Raw genomic sequence first — 27,792 nt, forward strand, 5'->3', positions numbered from 1 at the left:
CTACCTTGTTGAACCGCATGTGCTATTTGCAACCTAACTAATGGCCATAATTTGGCTAATAAAAGCAAAAATAAAAGGGAAAAACACACTTGGAAAAGGAAGAGAAAGTAGGAAGGAGTTAAAGGAGAAACTGCACGTGCCTCTCTTGATTCATTTCTTCCACGTCCGCTGAGCCCAGCTGGAGCTATGTTGGACACTTTTGTGTGAGCAGTAGTGTTCTCTAAAAAGAAATTAACTGAGGTCTAGAAAGTCAACGAAAAAACTAAAGTGCTTTACAAATGGTAAGAGAAGATGGTTTGCAAATTATGCATTAAGAGAAAGAAAGGAAGTGGTGCTGAAAATTATTTTATGGTTTCCACAATGACCATAAATTGACATGTTTGGTCCAAAAGTGTTTGAAAACTTAAAAAGCTGTTTTTAGGGTAGATGGAAGAGAGAGCCTACAATTCACTGGCTACTGAATGAGGTGCCTCTGCAAGTTAGATGTTCCTCATTTGGGGAAAAGTTAAAACTTTCTAAGATGGTTTTTTTATTATATTCTCAAAAAACAAGTTTTGTGCAAAAGTAGCAAGTCTAGGGAAGGCTGCCCAAGACAAAACATTGGTTCAGAAAGAAGATTTGAAATTTCACTGTCAGGGCACAAGAAATATCTGTTGGAACAAGAACCTTTAAATCTGCAAAATGCAAGTACTCATGAACTTCTTCAAATCACTACAAATAAGTTTGCTCAAGTAAGCAGCAGCCATTGATATATTTTATATATTTTGGGTACGCTTAGTATTTTGGATAAAGAGACAGTCTAAAATATCAAGGTTTAGAACATAATATTCTTGAATGGGTAAAGGAAAAGGCTCCTTTGGCAAAGGTAAGTCCTAAAACCTACCTACTGTTGCTGTGTTTTTGGGAGGCCTAGATAACATCTCCATATTTTACAATAATAAATACCACCATCTTGAGCACTCAGAACCAATGTCTAATGATTAGGGTTGCTAGACTTCTGAAAACATGTATGCCCCTAACCCAGGAAAGTATAAGACCACAGATACTGAACCACCATTTTGAGTCTTTGCTCCCATTTCCTGCGTGGGGAACAGGAAATGTTTCTCTTTCCTGCTTCTGCCTACTTTATCTTGTTAAACAAAAATAAATCCTTGCTAAACCTTCTAAAAATAATATATATGCTAAACAGATTTTGAAAAATTATAATTTAAAAATTGGGGAAAACATCATTAGCAGATTCCACTTTCCAATTGCAACCACTTGTTTAATTCATAAATACTACATAAGACTCAAGAATAAATTGAGGATTATAAACACTATGATGGGAAAGCCAATAGTATTCAAAAGGTAGTTGATAATTCCACTGTGCAATCAACAATGGGTTAAATAGTACCCTATTGATTCCATGTTGGATTTTAGCAAAAACTCTTACCCGGAGCCCATGGAAGCGAGGATTACTATAAAAGAGCTTCATCTGCTCAGACGGAAGTGGTCCTAGCACCTTCTGTATAGTAAAAAGTTGGTCAATTTCACTTTCTCCAGGAAATAAGGGCTGTCCATCACTAAGCTCACCAAGTATACAGCCCACTGACCACATGTCTACAGACTTCCCATAGGGAGCTCTGAAAAGCAAAAGGAGAAATTGTCTTGGCAATTGAATAAATGCAATGGTTTAACAATTTCCAAATTATTTTGAACAGATTCATAATTTAAAGCATGTTTGTAAATTTAAGAAATTTAAATTTGCTGTTAGAAAAAGTGAGACTGGCCAGGTGCAGTGGCTTGTGCTTGTAGTCCCAGCTACTCAGGAGGCAGATATCAGAAGGATCAGGGCTGGAGACCAGCTTGGGCAAAAAGTTAGTGAGATCCCATCTCAACCAATAAGTGTGGCTGGAGGTTTGTGCCGGTGATCCCAGATACCAGCTACTTGGGAGGCTGTAGGTAGGAAGATCTTGGTCAGAGGTTGGCCCCAGGCAAAAATGGAGACCTTACCTGAAAAATAACTAAAACAAAAAAAAAAAAAAGAGGGGGGGGCTGGAGGTGAGGCTTAAGTGGCAGAGCACCTGTCTAGCAAGTACATGGTCCTGAGGTTAAACCCTACTGTCACTAAAAGAAAACAAAAAGTATGTGCCAAAAATTGACAGATGACATGTTATGTGAAATAAGAGATAAATTCCTGTCCTTGAGGAACGTTTAATTTGAAGTGTGTGACTCTGAGTTCAAACCCAGTTACCATGAAATAAAAAAAAGGGGAAACTAAAAATAAGAAAATAGAGCTATCCAAGTAAAAATTCAGAACACAAGTGAATAAATGTACACTAGTAAAAGTATCAGTTTAATAATAATTTAGTTAGTAAATACCAATTTGAATCTGGGTATATCTTGAACATGAATGGCTTAATAAACTCTAATATAGTGCTATACCTCATATGGAGAATGAAATGCTCCCAAGAAATATATTTTCTAGGTAATTATACTTCAGCTCTCCAAATGTCAAAAAAGGCACATTGTATCTATGTTTTTGAATTTAGTCTATTAAAGTGTGCTGATCTGTCTTCATAAATACTGAATATTGTAACCTTTGATTACTTAGTACCATGATTTCCAACAGCTAAAATTATAATATTTACTTGAATATAACTGTACTCTACATATATGGGGCTTTCTGATAGCTATTTCCCTCAAAGCATGTTTTAAATTTACTTAGGGGGGTTTATATCTCTCTTCTAGGACCCAAGTTTACCAGAGGGCTTTAGGAGGAGAGTTGCTGTTACAAATGGCACACCATAAATAAAGAATCTAGGTATCTCCAAAACAGCTTTATACCTATGCCCCAGTATCTTTAGCCTTAAATTACTTATGGCAGATTAAGAAAGAATACATAGGTATTTTGTAGTTTCAAACATAAATAATCCAAGCTTTAAGAAGGGAAAGTCAAAATAAAATATCTGAAAAAGAATATAGAATGAAATTCTAGAATGCCATAGTGGTATAAAACAGTAATATAAAACTTTTAAACTAAAGCACCATTAACCTACAGAATATGTTTACAGGATAACAAATCACTGCGATATTAAGTCAAAATTTATTTATCTCATTTCATTCCCACAAAAACCTAAAACCATATGAGAAAATTTCATTTAGATCTTTTTCATAGCTGGCTGGGGAAAAGAGTATACTGATCTTTTTTTCTTATCTGCTTGAAAGAAAACATGTCTCATGGCACTAGATGGAGGAACCTATGGAAAATGTCCACATACACAGGACAAGCTATTTTTCTTCTGTTATCTGATTTGAATAATGTATGCAGCTGGAGCTATCTTGAATATCAAGAACAAAGTGCTGAGAATGTACAAACACATAGATCCTTAATATAAAACCAATTATCAACTGATTTCAGTGCAATTTTTACACAAATACTATGGTTCTTCAATTAGTACCTGACAATCACTTAATCAGCAATATTTCATTTAGCTCAAATTAGTTGAACTGTTCCCATCTACTTTTGGAAGCTACCACATATCTCTAAACATAACCTTGGTCTTCCCATGGGTATTGTTAGGCAGCAAATACTCACTGAAGACTCATAATAAGACTGTTCTCAGAATACACTCCTCTGGGCCATCCTACAGACAAAACCATACTCTATTGAGTCTTTCCACCATACTTGAGTTTTTGGATGTGCTTCTAAGAATGATCTACTTCATATTCTTTTCCTTTTCTTTCTTTACCTTTTCTCCTTCTCTCCCTACCTCCCACCCTCCCTCTTTCTGTATTGGGGACTGAACTTGGAGATTCCTGCTTATTAGGTAAAGGCTCTACCACTTGAGCTACTACCCCAGTCCTTTTGCTTTTAGTTTTTGTTTATTAGATAGCATCTCACAGTAACTTTTCCAGGGCTGGGCTTGAACCACGATCCTCCTGTCTCTGCCTCCAGAGTAGCTAGGATTGTAGGTGTTCACCATATTCTTCATTGGCATATGTTATCTACTAAATTCAAATTCTAATCCCCTGCACCATACATCCTAGTGAGTCCAGAAAGGCACCAAGAAGAAACATAGATGAACACAAAGAAAATTAATTCTAAATCCAAGATTAAAAACAGCACAGAAATCCAAAACTCTGTCCACACAAATGAAGGGATAATAACGTGCCTAGCCATCATTTGTTTTCAGAATAAAGCAAGTCTTTGATTTAAAAAAAAAAGCAAATCTTTCGAAAAGTTATGCCAATAATTTTTATACACTCTAGGTCAGCAATGGATTAAGAATTACTACTTGATGGTTAGTAGATATGAACAGTCAACATCCAATAAACCCTCAGGAGTAAAAAACATATAGTCAACCCTCTGCTCTTGAGGAGAACAACAGAAATTTATATTGCTATTGTATAAAATGAATCTATTAAGAATTAAATTTCTCATGTCCCCAGATACATACATGTATGGTATACTAATGAGATGAAACCTACAATTTGTGTACTTATCATTACCACTATGGCTAATTTTATTTGTAAGACTATACCTTCTTTTTGCATTGTTTGGTGGCTCCAAAGAAGAAAATACAATCTAGGAAAAATAAAATACTACAACTGGAGTGAGAATTATTAATTAAACTATGTGGTAGAGACGAGGACTACAGGCTCCTTCTTAGGCTCTAAAGTTAAAACACATTATATAGAAACGAACCTCATCAGAAGACCCTTTCATGGTGTTAACAGATAAATGAAAGAGGACTGAAAGGGGAAAGGTGGGCACAAAAAGGATAGATATGGAGATATTGTTGAAAAAAATCATCCATGCAGTGCTAGTTTGAATAGCCATTTATCATTAAACAGAATTTTCATTGTTCAGAAGAAAAATGGCAATTGGTTCAATATTACCCCAAAGTGGCTAGATATATGCAGCATTTATTGAATGAATCAACAAATGCATGAGAGAATATATAAGCCAGAATATCAAACTCTATGAATATTCACATCCTTAATGTGGAAGATTTTTAGCAAAAATGGCTAAAATATTTCACTTCATTTCTGTATGTATGCCCCTTTGTAATGTGGATCTGTTATTTCTCCCATCCAGATGTGGGATTTCTTTCTCCATTCCTAGAATCAGGGCTTAGACATGAAACATGGTTTGGCCAATAAGGCAAAAGTCATCCAAATAGAGGCTTGGAAAGTACCTTTGCTTTGGGGTTGACCTTCTTGCTGAATGGAATTTTCTCACTATCACATTTAGAAACTGAAAGATGAGTCTCTGTGGATTAAAGATGGTCTGTCCCAGCTGAGGTTCCTACACCAACCAGCTCACAAATGATCTGCCAGCAGATTCTCACTACCCGATTGACTCCAAGAACAGCAGAACCATCCAGTTGAACTCAAATTACTGACACGAAGAGTCATGAGTAAATAAAATGTTGCTTGTTTCATGTCATTAAGTTTTTAGGTGGTTTGTTACAGTGAATATATAACTGACATATTAACTAAAGTTTTTATTTTCCTTAGGTGATCCCAAAGTCAATTATAAAGGATCAATAGATGTTGATTTCTCTGTTCTGGGAAGGTAACTCACCCAAGTAAGAGTTCTGGGGATCGATACCACCTAGTAGCCACATACTCTGTATAATTAGCATTATTGCCCTCTGAGAGATTCCGAGCAAAACCTGAAAAAATAATTTCATGTTGACAAAATATTTCAGTGCTAGTAATACCTTTAAAAACATCAACAAGAACATGAGTGATATTGAATCAGCTATTTATTAACAGTGTACTTTTAAAAGTTAGTAGAACATTCATATGTCAATTAAAATTTACAACGTATTTGTTACAAACCCAGTCTCTTCCCTATGTTAAAAGAAATCCATGTTTACAAAGTCATTGCATGCTTTTCTAAGCATTCAGAACATACCTTTAAGTTAGGTTTTCTAAAAATGTAAATCTTAGGAACAAAATGAAGTCTCCACTAGAGTCAGAATTCAAAGTTAAATTAGCATATCGTATATGGTCATTAATCCTCCTCTTTGGGACTTAAATACTATTTTTATATTTATTGTTGCTGAACAGTTCCAGTCATTATGAAAACAACTGACAATTGGCAGTAATGGAAACAAAGTAGGTGAAAAATTAATGTCATCCCTGAGAAGCATGCTAGGGGTATCTTAAATTACCTTACAGATTCTACCATTACTTCTGTCCCTTGCCCTTTCAAGACATTTTGGGACCAAAGCATAGCCCCAAAATGAGGGAGCAGGATAAATTAATTACCCATCTAACTCACCAAATGCAATATAGGTTCATCATCAATAATTATAGGGAGCTAAAACACTAAAATTAGGGGTAAAAATTAAGGTGTACGTCACTTTTGAAAAGTAGAAAATAGTGTTTTCTTAAAATGAAAGTTAAAAAATACAACCACAGCAAAAAAAGAAAAGCTCCTAACTTCAAGTTAATCAATACCTCTTTATAAGATACACTTTGAGTAAGTATTTGTATTTCTGAATGGGGTTCTTTTAGCCAGACAAAGGAGCTGCCTGCTCTGGGAGGGAAAGCAATTCAGAAGTCTTTGTTGGGGATACACAGGACACAGAATGCCACATGTAGCACTGTCAGGAGGTGAAACATTTTCTTAAGAAATAATGCTAGCTCAGGAGTGTTCTATTCCTATTATTAACCATTATACAGACATTTCTTTTGTATTTCTAACTTGCTTTATAAATTTCAGACATCTTAGAACTTTAAGCATATCAGTGACCCATAGCAGGCAGAGTAAATGGTATATGAGGTCCACAAAGTCTTTGTCTTGGGTGGTAATCACAATGACGGACAAGAATTCATTAATAAACACTGTTCCTTAAATTATGATGTTAAGGAAATGATAAAAATGCTAAGATTAAAATCTTTCACGTATAGTATTCAATATTTCTTTTTCATTTTCCTAAGCATTTAAAAAATTTAGGATAAAGCAAGACTCTTCAATATACCTTATCATAAATTGTGAAAGAAAAGTATATTTTTCTTAGGCAAGCGGTTCATAATATCCAAATCCTTTGAAAATATTGACTGAAAACAGTTATACACATTTCTAAATGCTACACTAGACAAAATGGGTTATTCTGCAAAGCAAATTCTTACAATACTCTATTCCTCAGTAGTATAATCCGCCTACATACTAATCTAAAGTACTCTAACTTTTGCTTATGATAAGGAGATTATATGTGGAGGTCTACATTGTATTGGTTTTATTTGAATATATGAAAAAGGTTTTTAAAAATGAAGTTATTTTTCATCATGCATGCACACTGGGTAAAACTTAAATTTCATGAAGTAACCCATGATTTAAATACCCTAACTTATTATTTTAAAACTTTTCTAAATTATTTTAAATGTTTGAAAACATTTAGTACAAAGAGACAATACACAATTTTTTCAATAGGAGTATCATGAAAAAACTTCCCTATACATTCAATCAAGGGCTAGAATATTGGACATCAATTATCAAGTTTCATTTGTTGAACACTTAAGGAGAATTAATGAATGTGTTCTAAAACTGGCTTTGACCTTATACATATATAACCATTGTACACACATAATACATTATGTGTGCCTATTCAGTCATGCATTTAGTGAAAAAGACTAAACCTAGAACAATTTCTATCAACATTTTAAATATTTTATTCTACTCAAACCAAGAATCTTATAGTGGCAGTTCTAAGAAAACTCTTATCCTGGGGTAATTCATTTATATTTACTGGGCTTATTCATTTATATGCATGCATGTATTTTCTTTGAATTAATTCTTGTTAAGTAAATACTATGATAAATTAAAAAAATAGTAGACAATGCTCTACAAAGAAACTCCTACAGCAATCAATTTTTCAACATATGACCCAACTGAATGCTCCTTTGCTAATTTAAGTCAAAGCATAAGAACTATGTTTATAATATGCCTTTAAAATCTATGGACTGTTTCAGGGGAAGAGAGGGAGGAGGAAGAGGAAAATAAAATGGTAGAGAGTAAATAATACTGAAATACATCATATCTATGTAGAAAGAAGGCATAATGAAACACTCTGAAAGCTGTTGAATAGTAGGGAGTACAAGGGAAAGTGTAAGGAGGCTATTTGATTAAAGTACAATATATTCACAGGTGAAATGCCATACCAAACCCCTCTGAACAATGAATGTACACTTAAATGAAGGACTGGAATGTAAAACAGGGCCTGTTAAGGGATGGGGAGTAGTGGGAGGGGGAGGATGAAGTTAAAGGAAGGTGAATACAGTAGACGTGCTTTATAAACTTATATGAAAATAGAACAATGAAACCTGTCGAAATAATTTTAAGCAGGGGGAGGAAAATGAGGGTGCATGATGGTGGGGATGAACCTAACCAAGCTACATTGTAAGCATATATGGAAATGTCACAATGAAACCCCCTGTACAACTAATACATGTTAATAAAAATTTCTAAAGAAGTAATGTACATTGTTATTAATATTTTAAATCACAAATAAACATAAACTGCTTTGTCTAGGTCCAGACAATAATTTAGAGTAGTTTAAAAGGTGAAGTAAAAATAATTAAATAAACCAACAAAAAACTACATATGTTCTACATGAAATTAGTTCCGTAAGTACTGGGACTCAATTTCTTTTTAACTTACCAAAGTCACATAGTTTCAGAACTTCATTGTGACTGATTAACAGATTTTCAGGCTTTATATCTAGAGTATCAAGATTAAGAAACAATTAATAAAAATGTTCTATGTTCTGCTGATTGACACAGATTACTGTAATGTCATCTAATTAGAAATATCTAGTATTATTTGAATACAAGACTGGAAAAGCAGAGAGACACATTTTATGCTGGTATATAAATGTTTCAATTAGTTTCCTTTTGAAAAACATGCAGATCATAATTTCAAAATATCCCTTTAACTATTTTTCCTTTTTTCTTTCCCATATTGCTAGGGATAGAACCCCAGGGTGTCAAGCATACTAAGGTAACTGCTCTACCATTGAGCCACATACTCCCCTAGCCTACCTTTAACTCTTAAAGGATTCAACAATGATTGAATTTAGAACAACACATTTCAAGGAACCATTCTCACCTCAAAAAGTAATAATAACATTTTATTTACATCCACAAGATACTATAACACTACACCTAAGAGCAAATACCAGGAAAAAATTCAAGAAAGGTTTTCTGTATAATTTCTATATTTATGTATCTCTTTAGCTTTTCTGTTTGGTTCACAATTATCAATGTTTAATGCTGAAACTATGCCAATGACTCAAGTTAAGATTTCTGGGGTTTTTTCTACAGATCTAGGAGTTGAGGACTTCAACAAATGTTGTTGGGAAAACTGGATATCTGCATACAGAAAACTGAAACTAGATCCATGTCTTACATCCTGTATAATTATCAACTCAAAGTGGATTAAGGACTTTAATATAAGGCTTTGAAACAACTACACGTAGTAGGAAATAAACTGCAACATATAGGCATAAGCAATGACTTCCTAAAAAGAACTTCAATGGCTAAGCAATTAAGAGAAAGGATTAACAAATGGGACTGCATCAAACTAAAAAGTTTCTGCACAGCAAAAGAAATAGTCACTAGACTTAAGAGACTGCCCACAGAATGGGTGAAAATCTTTACCAGCTATTCATCTGATCAGGGACTAATATCCAGAATCTACAGGGAGCTCAAAAAACTGAACCCCTAAAGAATCAACAACCAATGAAGAAATGGGCACATGAATTGAATAGGGAATTTTCAAAGGAAGAGGTAAAAATGGCTAATAAATGAAGAAGTGCTGAACTTTCCTGGCCATAAAAGGCAAATCAAAACTATACTAAGATTTCATCTCACCTCAGTTAGAATGGCTATCATAAAAACACAAACAACAACAAATGTTGGCAAGGATGCAGTGAAACAGGAATCCTTAGACACTGTTGGTGGGAAGGTAAATTAGTACAACCATTATAGAAAGCAGTATGGTGATTCCTTAAAAAACTAAAAACAGAACTGTCATATGAATCCAGTGATACCATTCCTGGGCATAGTTCTAAAGGGATGTAAGTTATGATGCAATAGAGACACTTGCACATCAATGTTTATTGTAGAACTGTTTACAATAGCCAAGCAATGGAAACAACCCAGATGCCTGCCAACTGATGAAGGGATTAAGAAAACATGATATATATATATATATATATATATATATATATATATGTCACATACATATATATATACACATACATACACACACACAATGGAATTTTATTCACCCATAAGCAAGAATGAAACTATGTAGTTTAAAGGTAAATGGATGGAATTGGAGGACATCTTGTTAAGTGAAATAAGTCAGGTTCAGAAAGACAAAAATTGCATGTTTCCTCTCATATGTGGAAGACAGATCCAAAAGATAAATGTGTACACAAAACAAATGCGATCATATACACATTTATATGTAGAACATACTTGTAATAGTGGAACCACTCTGGCACTTGGGGGAGGAGGGAAAGGAAAAGAGAATGATAGAGTCAACAACATCAAAATGCATTACATCTGTGCAGGAAGAGGACATAATGATATGTACTGAAAGCTGCTAAACAGAGGAGGCTGAATCAACAAAAGTAAAGTATATTCAAAGCTGGGATACATTGAGAAACCCCTTTGAACACTGATTTTGGATTAACTATAAAATAAGTACAGAGTGGGAGGGTACTTGTGGAAGGGGGAGGGTGAATGGAGGAGATGAAGGTGAGGGAATATGGTTTATGGGCTTCATATACATATATGAAATAGAACAATGGAACCTCTTGCAATTGCTCTAAGTAGGGCAGGGAGGAGGCTGCAGAGCAGGGGAGATGATGGGGGCAATCTAACCAATGTACAATATAAGGCTATTTGGAATTGGCACTATGAATCCCTTCTGTACAATGAATATATGCTAATAAAAATGAAAAAAAAAATAGGAGTTGAGGAGCAGATATTCACAAAAAATGCAGTTGAATTCTCTCTTTGGGAGGCATCTCACAAATTTAGTTTGGGAGTATAGTAACCATCATCCATATCATATGGTAGAGGTACATGTGGAGACAGGGCAGAGGTACTGGAATATGGAAGAATCAGAATCATGGTTTCTACCATTAATTCACAACCACTTATTTGCTACACACTTAACTAAATCATAGTATCATGATGGAAATGCAGCTAACTCAGCTCCTCATTAATATCCCCAAACACAAAATAATCTGTTATTAGACTCATTACCCTAGACATTAGATGACCAGCTGACTTGGTATCTATTTATGCCACCCATAACCTTAACGATAGTCAAATAAATGCAAGAGAACTATAACCTCTAGAAACAATAAGAATTGACATTTTTTATATTACTTTTAAGCTATTCTTAAAAGAGACCATTTTAAAGTGATATGCTTGCATATTTGTATAGGTAGATTAAAACACAGCATTCATTTATCTGATAATGCAAAGATAAGATAAACATCCTTTAGCTTCATTATTGTATCAATTTATGTCCTGCTACTATAAAACTCTGCCATGTAAAAGAGGTTATCAGGAGAATATAAATGGTATAGCATCAAAAATGATGCTAAGCAAGTAATTTCCTTTTTATTGTTATAAACCACTAACTTTGTGGCAATAAAGGACAACATAAAACAGTTTATAGAAGTATAATCATAGCCTTCAGGCTAAGTTGGTCATGGCTTCCACTGACAGACAATGGACACTTTTCACTAATGGATAGGGAAAATCAGGACATAAAGATGTATACTGGAGATTGCTGATCAAAGACAGAATGAAAGGTAAGTTCCAGTGAGAGTCAGTGACTTAGGGACCATCTATAAAGCCTGAGTCTGAGTTGGTCACATTACCTGGTCTACTTGCAGGATTAAAAGGCTAAGGAAATTGTCCTTTGCCACCCACCTCCCATCCCAGTAAGCTTCAAAATTCACCTTTGTTCTTTTATATCAGTAGGTGTTTGTATAGTTCACAGTGGGTTGGTTATACAAATAGAGATCTCACTGCAACATCCAAATAAATTTGTGATCTTTTAATGGTACAAAAGGAGTTTTTGAGGGCAAATGACTTCTCATATTTTATACTTTCAAAATATACTTAATTTAAATAGAAATATTCTTAAGACAGTAAATATTTAACTTTGACTGGTTTGAGTATTTCCCATTTAAAAATTCCATACTCACCTCTATGGACAATATCATTCTTATGGCACCAGTGAATAGCTTTGATTAGTTGATAAATATAGCTTTTTACTTTTTCAGGTGGAACTCCATTTGGCATTTCTTCCAGCAACTCAAGCATATTCTAAAAATGAAGGAGAGAACCATTCCTCTCCATAATTAAGTAGGCCCATAAATTATATATTAATAATTTTTAAAAGCATGTAATTTTTTTTTGTTTTCATCCACAACTGACTTCATGGTGAATCAGGTTACTACATTAAATCAAGGTTTCATTTTATAAGAAATACCATTTTTATTACTCCTCTTTTCTGCCCCCCCCAAAATAACTATGTGCACTTTTCACTCCCCCTAAAGACTTTCAAGCATCATTTCAGAATAATTTAAAAAAGAAAAGCAATACAATGTGGAGACATAACAGCAATGTATAAAGGGGGGAACAGAGATTTTAACACAGTGTTCTGTGTATCCATGATAGAACTTTGTAATAAAGTTAAGACTTAAAAATGTTTCTGGGAGAGATCTGGGTAATATTGTTAAAATGAAAAAAAAAAAAAAGGAAAGGAAAGGAAAAAGTCCCTAAGGTTAGAACTTATCAATACATTTAGTACAAAAATTAAAACAGGCTAGAAAATACTGTTGAAATAACATGTAGACCCCAAACAATTCAATGTTCAAAAATCTTAGTTTAGCTGCATGCCAGTGGTTCATGTCTATAATCCTAGCTACTTAGGAGGCAGAGATCAGGATTGTGGTTCAAAGCCAGCCCAGGCAAAAAATTTGTGAGACCCTATTTCAAAAATACCCAACACAAAAAATAAAGGGCTGGCGGAGTGATTCCAGTGGCAGAGCACCTGCCTAGCAAGTGAAAGGTCCTGAGTTACAACCCCAGTGCCACTCCTTCCCTAAAAAAGTCTTAGTTTGGAGTCAGAGACCATTCTAAAATTCATGTCATTTTTTTGCTTAAGTAGAAACTTAATGAGTCTCCACTGAAATTTAGATTAACCAAACATTCTTCATTTCCTCCTTAGAGCATAATAAGGCTCACAGCACAATCGTAGCTTATGGTTTGAAGGTAAACATCCAGGACAGCAGTTCTCAAAGTGTGGCCAGGGGATCTACAGGGGTCTCAGACATTGCAGAGAGCCCATGAAGCCAAACTGTATTGATCATAACATTCGGATGTTTGCTTTTTCACTCTGTTAGTATTTACACTGATGGTACAAAGCAACAATGGGTGATCTGCCTGGCACATTAGCCTGAATCAAGGCAGTGGAATCTTCAATTCACACTTACCATTAAAAAAGAACAGAACTGCAGTTTTAGTTAAGGATGTCCTTATGCAGCAATGAAAAATATTACTTTTACTTGATTTTGATTATCAAATATCATCTTTTTAAGAATTTACATGATAAAAAGAAAAATCCACTTTGTGCTACACATGGGTCATCTAAACCATGATTGTCTCAAGGCAAAGCACTAGGTTGACTGAGATGCAGGCTGAGCTAGCTGCTATTTTGTGACATACTATTTTTTACATGAAAGAATGACTGACACACAAACTTATTAATGGGTTAAAATTATCACTAATAAGTTGACCTTTTTTATGAGCTAAAGCAAGTGAGCAGACAACTCAAACAATACATACTTTCTTCTTTTCTCCCATGCTTCCAATTCCTTACTAGTGGTCTTGTCTACTGCCTCGAGCCTCACCTTATGCCTCCTGGCCAAAGCAGTGGTAGTTCACAAAAAGCTTCATTCATTCATTACACTAGGTCTGATTCAGGCACCAGTCCATGCTTATGTGGGTCTGACATGTACCTGTACCAAGACTGTTCATTCATTCACTCATTTTGTCTTCAGGTTTAATTAAAATAAATCTAATTTAAAAATTACTTGTTGTACATAGATTCTAAGACTTCAGAAGCCACACCAGTATATTATTCAAACTTAAGATTATCTGTGTACTGATAAATTGTACAAAATCCTTAAGTCTGTTTCAGGACTTCTAATGATTATGGATAATATTTTCATTTTAAAAGTCCTGAGATAAGTACTTTGACAAGTTATACTAAGTAATGCTTTCTTCAGTAATGTTAGAAATGGCCCTAAATAAAAGATCCAGGCAAATCTGCACTATGGCAATTAATGACTTACTTTCTCAACATATTCAAACACCAAGTACAATTTTCCTCTCCTACGAAAGGCTTCCTTCAGCTCCACAATGTTTTCCTGCTTGAGAGTACGAAGCATTTTAAGCTCTCGTAAAGTCGTTTCCTTGACTTCTTCATTTTCTAAAATGTAAACAATGGTGAAGAGAGAAAAATTAAAGCTTTTAAGCTACTGTTCAAAGAATTTTAAGAGCATTGAAAACATCCCAATTTCACCTTGAGTACTTTTACTTAAGACGTGCTTGGATAGAATGTTAAGTAACACTTTTTCTTGTTGAAAAAATCAAGAATATGAAACTTAAAGAAAAAGGCTTGCTTAATCAGCATGAACCTGACTTTCTGCTTGTATTTTCTTATATTCCTCATGCAAAAACACACATTTATAGATACGACATATGAATCCACTTTCATTTTAACTCTAACCCTATACTGAGGGAAAACGCTTTTAAAAGGGTCATAAGAATCAACACATAAAAGTATGTAGGAGAACCTCTCTGCAGCCAGCATCTGTAGTAGTTGTTATCTTACAGTTGGCTTCTAGCTTTGGTTTAAAAGAGCATTTTATTCCTCATGCTGTATATGAGTCACCTTAGTAAGCAAAGGTCTTGCACCAGGCATCCACAATACAGCTCACAGCCAAATTGCAGAAAATTCTTAAGAGTGTTTGATCTTCTCTTTGAATAGCAACTGTTGTGGGTTCCTGCTGCTTTCCTGTGGCATGTCCATCTGCCCATTCCAGATGGCATAGCTGTTCTGGGATGTAGAACTTATACAGAACCAATATCCGCCCTTCTATACCATAAATTTCACTGTGATAGCCTCCACAGACATGGAAGAAGGACAGAAGTTACATTAACTCTAAAGGATTAATAGGCAGAGAAATAAGGAAGATAATATTTCATTTTAAATGAGTGCTCATGATAGCTTCAGTAAAGCTGGGAAATTCTAACTACTGTCTTTTCATAGGTATGTATGAGGGCACAGGTTTATAATTCTTCATCTATAATTCTCAAATCACTATAACAATCTAAAAACTGAAACTTTTCCTAAGTTTGTGACAAATTCATTTAGAAGCAAAACTGAATTGACAAGAGACCATTTATATGGTCTTTCTTTAACCCTCTTAATATGAATATTCATGTTGTGCTATAGAAATACTACTTGGTTACGGATGCTATATAATATGCCATAGTTCCATTCTAAAATCTCAAAGTTATGAGTTCTAAAGCACATTTGGATTCAAGGCTTTGGGAATCCTAGCTTGAGAGGTTAAGTTTTGTGATCTTCAGTTTTAGGCATGTCTTCAAGACTGGAATTTGGGGATAGGGGCAAGAAAGTCTATGCCTTCTGGGAAAACATACTTGCTAAGCAAGGTACAAGAGGGAAAAGGCTGAATGAGGGGATGGCAAAGGGAGAGTGGAAATTCGGAGTAAGGAATGCTTCTCAGCTTATATTTTATTCCAGCCCCCTCTCTCAACTGCCCTTTTTTTTTTCATTTTTCTTTTATTATTCATATGTGCATACAAGGCTTGGTTCATTTCTCCCCCCTGCCCCCACCCCCTCCCTTACCACCCACTCCGCCCCCTCCCTCTCCCCCCCTCAATACCCAGCAGAAACTATTTTGCCCTTATCTCTAATTTTGTTGTAGAGAGAGTATAAGCAATAATAGGAAGGAACAAGGGGTTTTGCTGGTTGAGATAAGGATAGCTATACAGGGCATTGACTCACATTGATTTCCTGTGCGTGGGTGTTACCTTCTAGGTTAATTCTTTTTGATCTAACCTTTTCTCTAGTACCTGTTCCCCTTTTCCTATTGGCCTCAGTTGCTTTAAGGTATCTGCTTTAGTTTCTCTGCGTTAAGGGAAACAAATGCTAGCTAGTTTTTTAGGTGTCTTACCTATCCTCACCCCTCCCTTGTGTGCTCTCGCTTTTATCATGTGCTCATAGTCCAATCCCCTTGTTGTGTTTGCCCTTGATCTAATGTCCACATATGAGGGAGAACATACGATTTTTGGTTTTTTGAGCCAGGCTAACCTCACTCAGAATGATGTTCTCCAATTCCATCCATTTACCAGCAAATGATAACATTTCGTTCTTCTTCATGGCTGCATAAAATTCCATTGTGTATAGATACCACATTTTCTTAATCCATTCATCAGTGCTGGGGCATCCTGGCTATTTCCATATTTTTGAAAAGGGCAGTTGACATGCTAAGATTCCACCTCACCCCTGTTAGAATAGCCATCATCAGCAACACCACCAACAACAGGTGTTGGCGAGGATGCGGGGAAAAAGGAACCCTCTTATACTGTTGGTGGGAATGTAGACTAGTACAACCACTCTGGAAAAAAATTTGGAGGCTACTTAAAAAGCTGGACATCGATCTACCATTTGATCCAGCAATACCACTCTTGGGGATATACCCGAAAGACTGTTACTCCAGAGGCACCTGCACATCCATGTTTATTGCGGCACTATTCACAATAGCCAAGTTATGGAAATAGCCAAGATGCCCCACCACTGACGAATGGATTAAGAAAATGTGGTATCTATACACAATGGAATTTTATGCAGCCATGAAGAAGAACGAAATGTTATCATTCGCTGGTAAATGGATGGAATTGGAGAACATCATTCTGAGTGAGGTTTGCCTGGCTCAAAAACCAAAAATCGTATGTTCTCCCTCATATGTGGACATTAGATCAAGGGCAAACACAAGGGGATTGGACTATGAGCACATGATAAAAGCGAGAGCACACAAGGGAGGGGTGAGGATAGGTAAGACACCTAAAAAACTAGCTAGCATTTGTTGCCCTTAACGCAGAGAAACTAAAGCAGATACCTTAAAGCAACTGAGGCCAATAGGAAAAGGGGAACAGGTACTAGAGAAAAGGTTAGATCAAAAAGAATTAACCTAGAAGGTAACACCCACGCACAGGAAATCAATGTGAGTCAATGCCCTGTATAGCTATCCTTATCTCAACCAGCAAAACCCCTTGTTCCTTCCTATTATTGCTTATACTCTCTCTACAACAAAATTAGAGATAAGGGCAAAATAGTTTCTGCTGGGTATTGAGGGGGGGAGCGGGAGGGGGTGGAGCATGTGGTAAGGGAGGGGGTGGGGGCAGGGGGGAGAAATGAACCAAGCCTTGTATGCACATATGAATAATAAAAGAAAAATGAAAAAAAAAAAAAAAACAAAACTGCCCTTTTCAAACTGAGTTTAAAGAAGAGACTGAAATAGAAAGAGAGGCTCCAGAATACTAGAGTATCTGTAACAAATGAACATAAAGTCAACATTCCTTTCTGAACTGATTACACAAGTGAAGTATTCTACTTTGCCCAGAAAACTGTTGGAGATTGCTGGAACACAGATTAGGAAAGGATACAAATGCTGCCTATGGGAAGATAAAAATCAGCAGTAAGGAAGGTCAACAGTGGCAGAAGCAAGTGATCCAGTCCCATGTCAAAGGAAGACCATGACAATGGAATGGGTGAGATTCTATCAAGGCATTTCCTGAGGTGGCTTAGAGGACTGTGAAGGGACAAAGGGCCAGTTGTTGTGCAAGTTAGTGCACACTGCCATTCTTCACAATAAGTTGTATCAGGACCCCATCTCATGCTCCTCTCCCCCTTCTTCATCTTAGTCTTTTGGTTCCCAAAATAGCCCTAAACTCTGTCAGCTATAGAGCCTTTACTCTGGTTCCTGAAGGACTGGCTCCTTTAGGTTTTCAATTAAATCTCACTTCTGACCAGTCTTTCACAGACTGTAAAAGCAAGCAGTCCTCCACCTCAACAATTCTTATCACAGTACTCTGGGCTCTTCTTCCACAGCCTGGCTCACCATATTTCTTGATACAGGTAGAGTATGCCTTATCTGAAAAGCATGGGACCCAACAGTGTTTCAGATGGAACATGTGCATATACCTAATGAAATAATAGGATTATGACTCAATTCTAAATATGAAATGTGTTCACTTTTCCTATATACCTTATACACATATCCAGAAGGCAATTTAATACAGTATTTTTAGTGTGCCAGTTTTGACTGCAAACTGTCAGGTCAGCACTCCAAAAGTTGTGGATTTTGGAGCATTTCAGATTTTAGATCAGGGATGCTCAACCTGTGTACTTGCTGCTTTAAGGGTTTACCACCTGTGTAGCCAACTCTGATACAATAAGCTCTTTTGATCCAATATATAGCCAACCATCAAAGACTATACCTAGCACAAAGAGCTGGGGCTGTAAGGAAATCTTTGCTCATATATGGCTAGCTCTCCCTCATTTTAGATGTGAGGGGAAGCAGTGACAGGATGGCAAACAACGGGCACTTTGCCCTCTGTTTTGAGTAGCATGCAAGAACTCTGAAATAAGACAAACTGAATTTATTTGCCCTTATTCTCCTGTCCCTTTCTATATTATGTGACTATGAAAAAATGGAAGATCCAAAAAAAATGATAGTACTTGGGATCAGGTGTATACGTTTCTGTGTATAAAATCCTTAAGAACATCGACAAGCCTTGCTGAGCTAGGTACAAAGTTGCTAAGTAAATACAGCTGATGTGTCTTCCTTGGTGAATCCTTGGTACATGAAAAGCAAATGGAAAAGGGTGCTTTGTATTATCAATTTGTAGCAGTTTCACTTTGCTAATGGATAAAGCTACCACAAAATCAGAAATGGCCTTAGTAGAGGCAGGGGTATAGCTCAGTGGGAGAGAGCTTGCCTAACATTCTCAAGGCCCTGGGTTTGATCCCCAGTGAGATCGAGAAGAGAAGAGAAGAGAAGAGAAGACAAGACAAGACAAGACAAGACAAGACAAGACAAGAGAGAATGGCCTTTATGGAAGGTATACTGGACTAGGACTACAGAGATCTAGATTTTGGACTCAGCCTTTTAAACAACTAACAGTGTGGCATATAACTTTGGGCAAGTCTTAACTTTTCGTTAATAAAGGAAATAAATAAATCCTCCTTCCCCAAATCCTATGACCTTTTCTAAATCTAATAATTAATCTATGATTTTCTTGCATTAAAATCTTACTGGTTACAATCCTAAATCTCACTGAATTTTGGTAGTTGTCATATGTACATCATCAAATTTATACTGAGTCCATTTAAGGAAACGAAGGCTTCTTTACTTTATGCCAGCCATAAGTATTAAAGTTGAGGTAAGCCCTTGAACATTAAGATTGTAATGACTGGGAATAGGCAGGAAATTAAGTTATTAATTCCTGAAGTGCAAGCAAAATATGCACTCTTCATCACTTGGAGCATTCTACACTTTGTTTTTCTAAGTACTTTTAAGGGTCACAGTTTGTCCTACACTTCATGATAAAAATTGTGGTATCACATGATGAGATGACGGGGGAAAGGAACACATACTCCAATTACACATGCTTCTCTCCTCAGAGGTATAGAAAGTAGCAAAAACATTTAAGGTACCTTTTAAAGGTGGTAGCACAGACAACTGAAATGAGCCCCCAAATCATTGTCTCCTAGTTGAAACAATCCTTGTGGGTTCTCTGTCTAGGCTAGGTATTCCAGTTCAGAAATGAAGAAATCAAGACTAGAAATGATAGCGAACTTTCTCAGAGTGAGTGGACCAAGCATCACATTAAACCTCATAGCCTGAATGGAACATAGGGACTTAGGGACTTAGGTGGCATGGTGTAACATAGTGAGCTTTGAAGAATGAGTCACAACACCTGGTTCAGGTACAGAGTCTTACTAGACTGGGCTACTTGGCTTGCTGCTAAAACCAAGTGGCCAAGTAATATAGTATGAGTGGAAGAAAAACTCTGAAGCCTTCTGGGTCTGCATTTAGTCTCAAGTTAATGCTTGCCATCTATAAATTGGGGCTGGGGTTATACTGGATAATTCTAACGGTATCTTTCAGCTCAAGTCAACACTTTTACAGGACATGCTGACAGACATCATCATCAGTTACCATGAAGGTAGGAGCAACTCTGACAAAGTTATGTGCAGATAAATCTAAAATTCCCCTGAGTGAGGACAAGTGACATGGAACAAAAAAAAAAAAAAAAAAGAACAAACAGAAATCTGACCTACTTCTACAGGCTTACCAGTGAGTCAAGTTAACACACCTAAAAATCAGGAGAGATTCACTAAAGGAAAAGGTAACAATTTTTAAGAAGAAAGCTCACAGAAGCAAAAAAATTCAAAGATAACTCAGTGATAAAAAGAAAAACCTAAAGATCAGCAGAAACTCTATTGTAACTCTATTTTTAAAGAACTGTGGGCTTGGAAAAGAAATCCAGGAATAGCTGTAACCTACTTTATGAAATCACAAACCTGACATTCTTGTATAGCCATAGGTCTCAAAACAGACCTTTAAACAGATATACCAAAAAAGAAAAGTCAATCAACCCTTGGTACAAAACCATGGGGGTACCATGTTTGATTTTAGTTGTCCTGTCTGAAGAAGTAACATCAGCAGCAGGGCAATTAACATGGCCAGGGAGGTTAGAATGCTGGTGCTACTGTTTTATGTACTAAAAAAGATGAGGCCCCTTCAATGTTCAGAGATAAAGGTCAGGTAAAAGGTCAGTAGAAATTTATGAAATCACAAAAGGTGAAAAGCAGTCACCAACGCTGAAGAATCCCTGAGGTTTGAAAGAGATCTATTTTGGACATGAAAAAGAAGTATGGTAAAATCAAGACTAGTCAGGATGCTCAAGCTTAATTAAATGAATTCTTTATTTAATCAAAGATTGGAATTTTTTGTTCCAAGGATTGTCTTGCAGGGAATTTGATCTCTTGAATTTTATGACTCAAGATTATGAGCTCTTGTTTTGTACCATTATACAAAATAAAAGATCAGTACAGAGTTTTTTTATCATCTGGGTAAAAATACGAGTGAAACTGGAGGAAAGACTAGATGGCTGAAGGTGTGGCTCAAATGCTACAGTGCTTGCCTAGCAAGTGCAAGACCGAGTTCAAACCCTAGTACCATTAAAACAAAACAAATTAAAAAAAGAATATAGAATAAAAGACTAGATGACCAATTAAAATTTATCTAATAATTAAAAAAGAATAGCTAGGCATAGTGGTGCATGCCTATAATCCCAGCACTTGGGAAACTGAAGGATCTCAAGTTTGAGGCCAACCTGGACTACATAGCAAGTTCCTGGACAGCCTTGGCTACATAGGAAGATCCTGTCTCAAAAAAAGAAAGGAAGGGTAGATATGTCCATTTCAAGAGAAAAATATTTATTTATAGAAAACATAAGCAGCATCAGAATATAAAATGCAGCAGAGACACAAACTAAATTCCATGTTAAACATGGACTGCTGCACAGATAAATCCCTGGAGTCAGCCTTCTTGCCATGTACAGAGACCAGTGACAAGTAGGGAGGAGCCCTCCTCATCTCATCATCTATGCTTTAAAGGAAAGAATGTAAAGTTCAAAGAAGCAAAAGGCCAAAATTCTAGACCACAGGTTCTCTTAAAGGTTTTACAGACATTTTTCATTTTTTCTGGTCCAAAGCCAATCTAGTTTAAACCAGCACTCTTGCTTTTAAAGTTTAATTTAGTTTCTCAAGCACTTTTCTCACTTTTCTAGCTGGTATGATTATTAAGATGCTCAGGGCATATCAATAAATTGACACTTGGATTTATAAACAAAATCAGTGCTCATGGATTATTTAACAAATTTGGGACAGTAGACACTTGTATGTGTCTATGTGTGAGAATGATGATCCAATAGTTTCAGATTTTCATCTGAACATCAAATCTCACTGTATAAAACTGGAGTTACAAAAAGGGTAGCAGAATCAGGCTAAATGAAAAATTATACATAGATTAACTAAATAATCTCCAATGTCTTTTACAGTCTGTGGTCTTTTTTCTTCTCAGAAAATCCAAATAATGAGTAGAACTAATTCAATAGAGACTTCTGCTTGGTTAGGTATTTACTAGTTAATGTTTCTCTGTAGAAACTCACATTAATGGACAAATTTGTAATACCATTATTCAGAGTATTACTAAGAATTCACTGTCTGAGACTGAATTTATGATGAAGTGTCAAGAAGCAGAAGTCTTTAAAACAAGAAAAAATTAACAATAAAGTGGCTCTCAGATAAAATTTTTCATTGTCATCCCTTTTTTTTTGATACTCGGATTGAACCCAAGGCCTCTTATATACTAAGCAGGCACCCTACTACTGAGCCACACCCCCAGTTCATGTTCCTTCCTCTTTTTTTTTGGTGGTATTGGGGTTTGAACTAAGGGCCTCACACTTGCTGCAGGCACTCTACCACTCGAGCCACTCGGACAGCACTCATTCCTCTTAATAGGAGTTTCTGCTTCCACCCAGGGCATCAAAATATTTCAGGGAGAATTGTAACCAAAGACAATAATAAATTATCTGACAAAGTTGTATCAGCTAGTAACTAGAGAATAAAAACCTGAAGAAGATAAAGACAGAAAGATAGGAAGATAAAAAATGAAGAGAGAGCATGGGGGCATGATTCAAGTGGTACAGGGCTTGCCTAGCAAGCATAGGGTCCTGAGTTCAAACCTCAGTACCAAAAACAAAAAGAAAGAAAGCTAAAATCACTGACCTAAGGTTTAGAGAAAGTTGAAGGAAAAAAAACAAAATTGGAACAAAAAAATGAAGAGAAATCTTATATTGTGGAAGTCATTCATTGAACTGATGAGCAATTTTACTGTAAAAATTGTTCCTTCTTCCCAAAAGATGACACTTGATTCTCCTAAGAGAACTAGCACATAGTTGCTAAATTGTGTTAATGATAACTTATTTTCATAATGTTAGTTTAACTTTTCCAGCTTAAAGTACCCATATACCCTTCTATTTACTATGAAATTTTGGTTCTCATTTTAAATGATGATTAATTATCCTGGGATACTACGGACCTCTGGCATGAAATAGTGGTTGACTTTACAGTGTACTCTCAAAGGTGTTTTACACAAATTTGTGGATACATATGAATTTAACAAGATAGTAGGACATTATCATAATTTTTCAAAGCTGCCAGGAGATAATTTGTACAACATATTTTGGCAAAATAGTCTTGGTATCATCAGTTAGAAAACATGTTGTTAGCTTGAACATGGGTCAGACCAAGTATAGATCCATTTTAGTTTAACCTTGCTTTTACAGAATTATTTCATTATCTTCAAAGATTTTTTTTTTTCTGACAGGGTTTCACTATGTAGCCCAGGCTGGCCTCATTGGTAATTCTCATCCTTCAGTTTCCCAAATGCTGGGATTACAGACATGCACTACCACAGCTGGCTTCACAAAGTTTTAAAATATTAGATTAGAATAGTCAGTATTACAATATAAAAGAGTATTTTTGGAGTAACTAATAAGAGGAATGGATGAGAGCTATAAGCCAATAAGGGCAATATTATCATGACAGCCTACTTTTTATTTTAACAGGCTTGGCTGAAATTTAAGATAGTAAACTGATTCAGAATTAAACGATTTATACAGGAGTTCAATGGACATGTTTACTTGTAGGTAACTATCTATGTATACTTCCTATTTCAAAATGGTTGTATATCATACTTGTACCCTTTCTTTGCATTAAGTAAGACACTACTCTGGTAGAAAGAAGAGGGTAAAGACCAAGAGGATATTACTAGATTTCCCAGGGAGAAATGGAAACAGTAGGAGTGTGGGCTAGAACTAAAACTTTTGAATGTGGTTGATGTAGTTTGTATACATGAATGACTATATAATGTTTAAATCTGTTGAAATCACTGTAAGAAGGGGACTAAGGTAGAAAGGCAAAAAATGAAGGAGGTGAACCAATTCGGGATATAATACATATATACACGGAACTGTCATAATCAAATTCCCTGTATAGCTATCTTAAACAAAAAATGTCTTCTTTAAAAAGGAAGGACAGGAAGTAAAACAGATTCTGTCTGGGGGTTAGTACCAGTGGGATGGGGGAGGAAATAAGGAAAGGGTGAAGGAGGGTGAATATGATAGAAATATTATATACTCATATATGAAAATGGAACAATGAGACATGTTGAAACTATTCTAAGAAGCAGGGCAGGGGAGATAAAGGACAAATATGGAAGGGGTAAATTTAACTAAGATATATTGTAAGTACTTTTGTAAATGTCACAATGTACCCAAGCACAATAAAAACACTAATAAAATTTTCTTAAAAAGAAACATTTAATAAAGAAGATTTTCAAAAGAAAAAATTAAAATTTTGTAAATAATCGCCTCAGTCTTCAGATTTTATTAAAGAGATATTTTGGAAGGGTACCTCTAGAAGTATGTGTAGGCATCACACAAGTATACATTAACAAGGTGGGATGGGTGATAAGGTTGTATGCCAGTGAGATATGCAAACAATAATGGCCTGGAAGAGTATATGAATGTCTTGTCCACTCAGTGAAATAAGGGCAAATCGAATGTTTCCCATGTTGAGATTACATATATACTCCCAGATGTCACAACTGGATACAAGCTCTCTTGCCTCAAAGTGATCCAAGTTCCACATCTCCATTTCAGACACTAACTTTTTTCTTTTTAAAGACAGGGTCTCACTATGTAGTTCAGGCTGGCCTTGAACTCGCAATCCTCCTGCCTCTATCTCCCAAGTACTAGAATTATAGGCGTGTCCCATTATGCCCTGCTCAGGCACTAACTGTTTTCTATTCTGTTTCATCATTATCTATTTAAAGGTCTTAATTCTATTAGTAGGTTATAAGTTTCTTGAGCGTGTACTCCTGAATTATAACTGCTGTTATAGCACCTGGCTCAGTATTCAATTAATTTATATGGATACACTATTTACTACCACTCCAAAGCTATTATAACAGAAGTAAATATATGTCATATAACTGGAGCTAAGCTCCATTGGTATGCACAGGGTGTAAATTGTGAATATAGCACTTAGTTTTTTAAAAAGCAGTAGTATACATGGCCTAGATTACATTCCTTTTAAAAACTGTGATGACAATTATTACTTTTAGTGGTAACTGATGTTCGCTGATGTGCCCTGCAAGATGAACGCACAGCCAGAAATCTCCACATGCATGCAAGGGTGGTGTTCTGATCTACTGTTGAAACTACCCTTTTAAGGAGATCACCAGTTATCTCTGGGCCACCTTTTGTTAGCCCAAAGTCACTATTCAAAGCGGTTATTTCTAATGGTCTCACAGTGTGTTGGCCCAGGGCTACTGCTTCTGTTGCCTTCCTTTCAGGCAGCCTTCAAAAAGGCTGCCAAAGTTCCCAACTGATATGCATGCGCTCCACATAACCAGCACATCAGAGTTTGGTCACATCAAATACTACTAAATCTATCCTGAGAATTTTTTGTTAGCAAGCCTTTTTTGTTATTTCATGTTTGCTATGTCTCTGAGGTGAGGGTGATGAAACTGTTCATAAATATAGAAGCTGGTATCTTACAGTGCTTAGTAAATGTGTGCTGATAAAGGTAGGCTATAAAAGCTATCTTCATACTTCTTGTTAGATATGAAGGCTGATGCTGTGCTGGTACCTCTTACCCCTAGACCATTGTTTTTCATATGACAGGTTGTGACTGTATCTGATACCACAAAGGTATTTATATGAATTTATATAATAGGAAAGAACAAAAAAATGGAGTACATCATTCTAGTACAATAAAGTAGTTTGTGACACTTTTGCTTCAGTTATATATAGGATGGCATGTGTGTGTACAATGGGTTAGGACATACAATATTTCTACTGGAGTCTCTGTCTAAAAAAGTTTGAGAAAAACTAGGGTTCCTTAAAACATGCAGATTTTCATTATCAGTTTGGATGGACAAAGGTAAATATATAAAAACTAATGAACTACTTAAATGCTTTATTTAAAACCTTGTCCAGCAAAGAGTAATTTTCATACTTCATTTAAAATGGTCTGGCTGTACAATTGAGGCTCCCAAGCATGGTATATCTTCTTGAAAAACTTATTCCCCAGTCATAGATTCTAAATATAAAATCACCCCTTCAATACTGTCTCCCACTTATCCTTATATTTCTAACTCTGACAAGGAACTGAAGTTCACAGTCACCAATACTGAGACCTTTCACACAGCACTCTCTACTTGTATGAACTAAAGAAGTATGTGCCGGTCGGATGCCGGTGGCTCACGCCTGTGTAATCCTAACTACTCAGGAGGCAGAGATCAGGAGGAACTCCGTTCAAAGCCAGTCTGGGCAAATAGTTCATGAGACCCTATCTTGAAAAAACCCATCACAAAAAAAGAGCTGGTGGAGTGGCTCAAGGTGTAGGTCCTGAGTTTAAGCTCCAGTACCACAAAAAAAAGTATGTGCCTCAGCTCTTCATTTTAATTTATTTGGAAACAGCAGAGCTAAAGATGACTTCTATTCAGCCTTTGGGCCAAGAGTTACAATGCTAATTGTCCTTAAAACACAAAACACATTTTCTTATATCATGAGATATAATAAAGTTCACATACAAGGAACTAAATGTTTTAAAGCAAAGCATATTCACTGACTATGTGACTTTAAAACCTGAGTCAGAGTTAGACAGAGTCTAACCAGCTAAATCCCACCCTTCCACACTTTATTTACAAAAAATATAGACATACCTTCACAGTCCTTGAATTTCTTGATTGCCACAATTTCATGTGTTTCCTGCAAAAGAAAGAGGCAGAGGGAAAGTCATTCTCCAATGTTTTTCCAATCGGGGATCCAAATGCCTGGGGAACAGAGTAGCAAGAAACCAGACAGGAAAAAATAGATTATCTTCCTCCACAGCCACCCATTTCTTGGTTACAAAATTCTTTTTCTTACCAACCTTCAGACATTGTTAAGGAAAGAAGTAGGAGAAAGGAAAGAAGGGGGAGAAAGGGAAAAGGGAAGGAATTAAAGAACAAAAATGGTTATAGAATATGCATGAATCATAAACCAGAAGTGTCTATGTCTTCAGGTTACTCAAAAGTGCGGGATATAAAAGGAACAAAAAGTATAAAGACATCAAGAAATATTCATATGACCCTTCGTAACATTCCAGTATATTTTCTTCTAGTAAATTTTTCTCAAATTGGAATCATAATATATCTTTTTACATGTTATTTTACTTGATATTGTATAAGTAGCATTTTGACCAGTCATTAAATAATTTTTAAAACCACTATCTTTAATGGTTGTTTATTTAACCATTCTATCAATGAACATGCTTCAACAACTGCATCTTTATTCCCACAGAGCAAATTCTGTAGTGATATAATTGGTTCAAAGGGTATGAATGTTAAAGGTTCCTAATATATACTGCCAGACGGACATCTAAAAATACAACATTTCACAGTTCCCTTCAGCAGTGTTTAAGAACACAGAGTCTATAACTGGTGCCAAAACACCATATAATTACTTAAAGATTTTTTTAATTCAAAG

General features: G+C 35.8%; 1 protein-coding gene across 2 annotated transcripts in view; it reads right to left on the reverse strand.

Annotated features, from left to right (window-relative positions):
• Cdkl5 (cyclin dependent kinase like 5) overlaps positions 1-27,792 on the reverse strand; it is a 165,589-nt gene that overhangs the window by 41,782 nt on the left and 96,015 nt on the right. For both annotated transcript variants that reach the window (XM_074064365.1, XM_074064364.1), the window contains exons 4-9: positions 26,988-27,033; positions 14,385-14,521; positions 12,231-12,351; positions 8,657-8,716; positions 5,570-5,660; positions 1,433-1,622 (exon numbers count right to left, since the gene is read on the reverse strand). In XM_074064365.1, coding sequence (XP_073920466.1) covers positions 1,433-1,622; positions 5,570-5,660; positions 8,657-8,716; positions 12,231-12,351; positions 14,385-14,521; positions 26,988-27,033 — 645 coding nt within the window. The remainder of the gene's footprint in view (positions 1-1,432; positions 1,623-5,569; positions 5,661-8,656; positions 8,717-12,230; positions 12,352-14,384; positions 14,522-26,987; positions 27,034-27,792) is intronic.

This window comes from Castor canadensis, chromosome X, assembly GCF_047511655.1.
Source record: "Castor canadensis chromosome X, mCasCan1.hap1v2, whole genome shotgun sequence".
Lineage (NCBI taxonomy): Eukaryota > Metazoa > Chordata > Mammalia > Rodentia > Castoridae > Castor > Castor canadensis.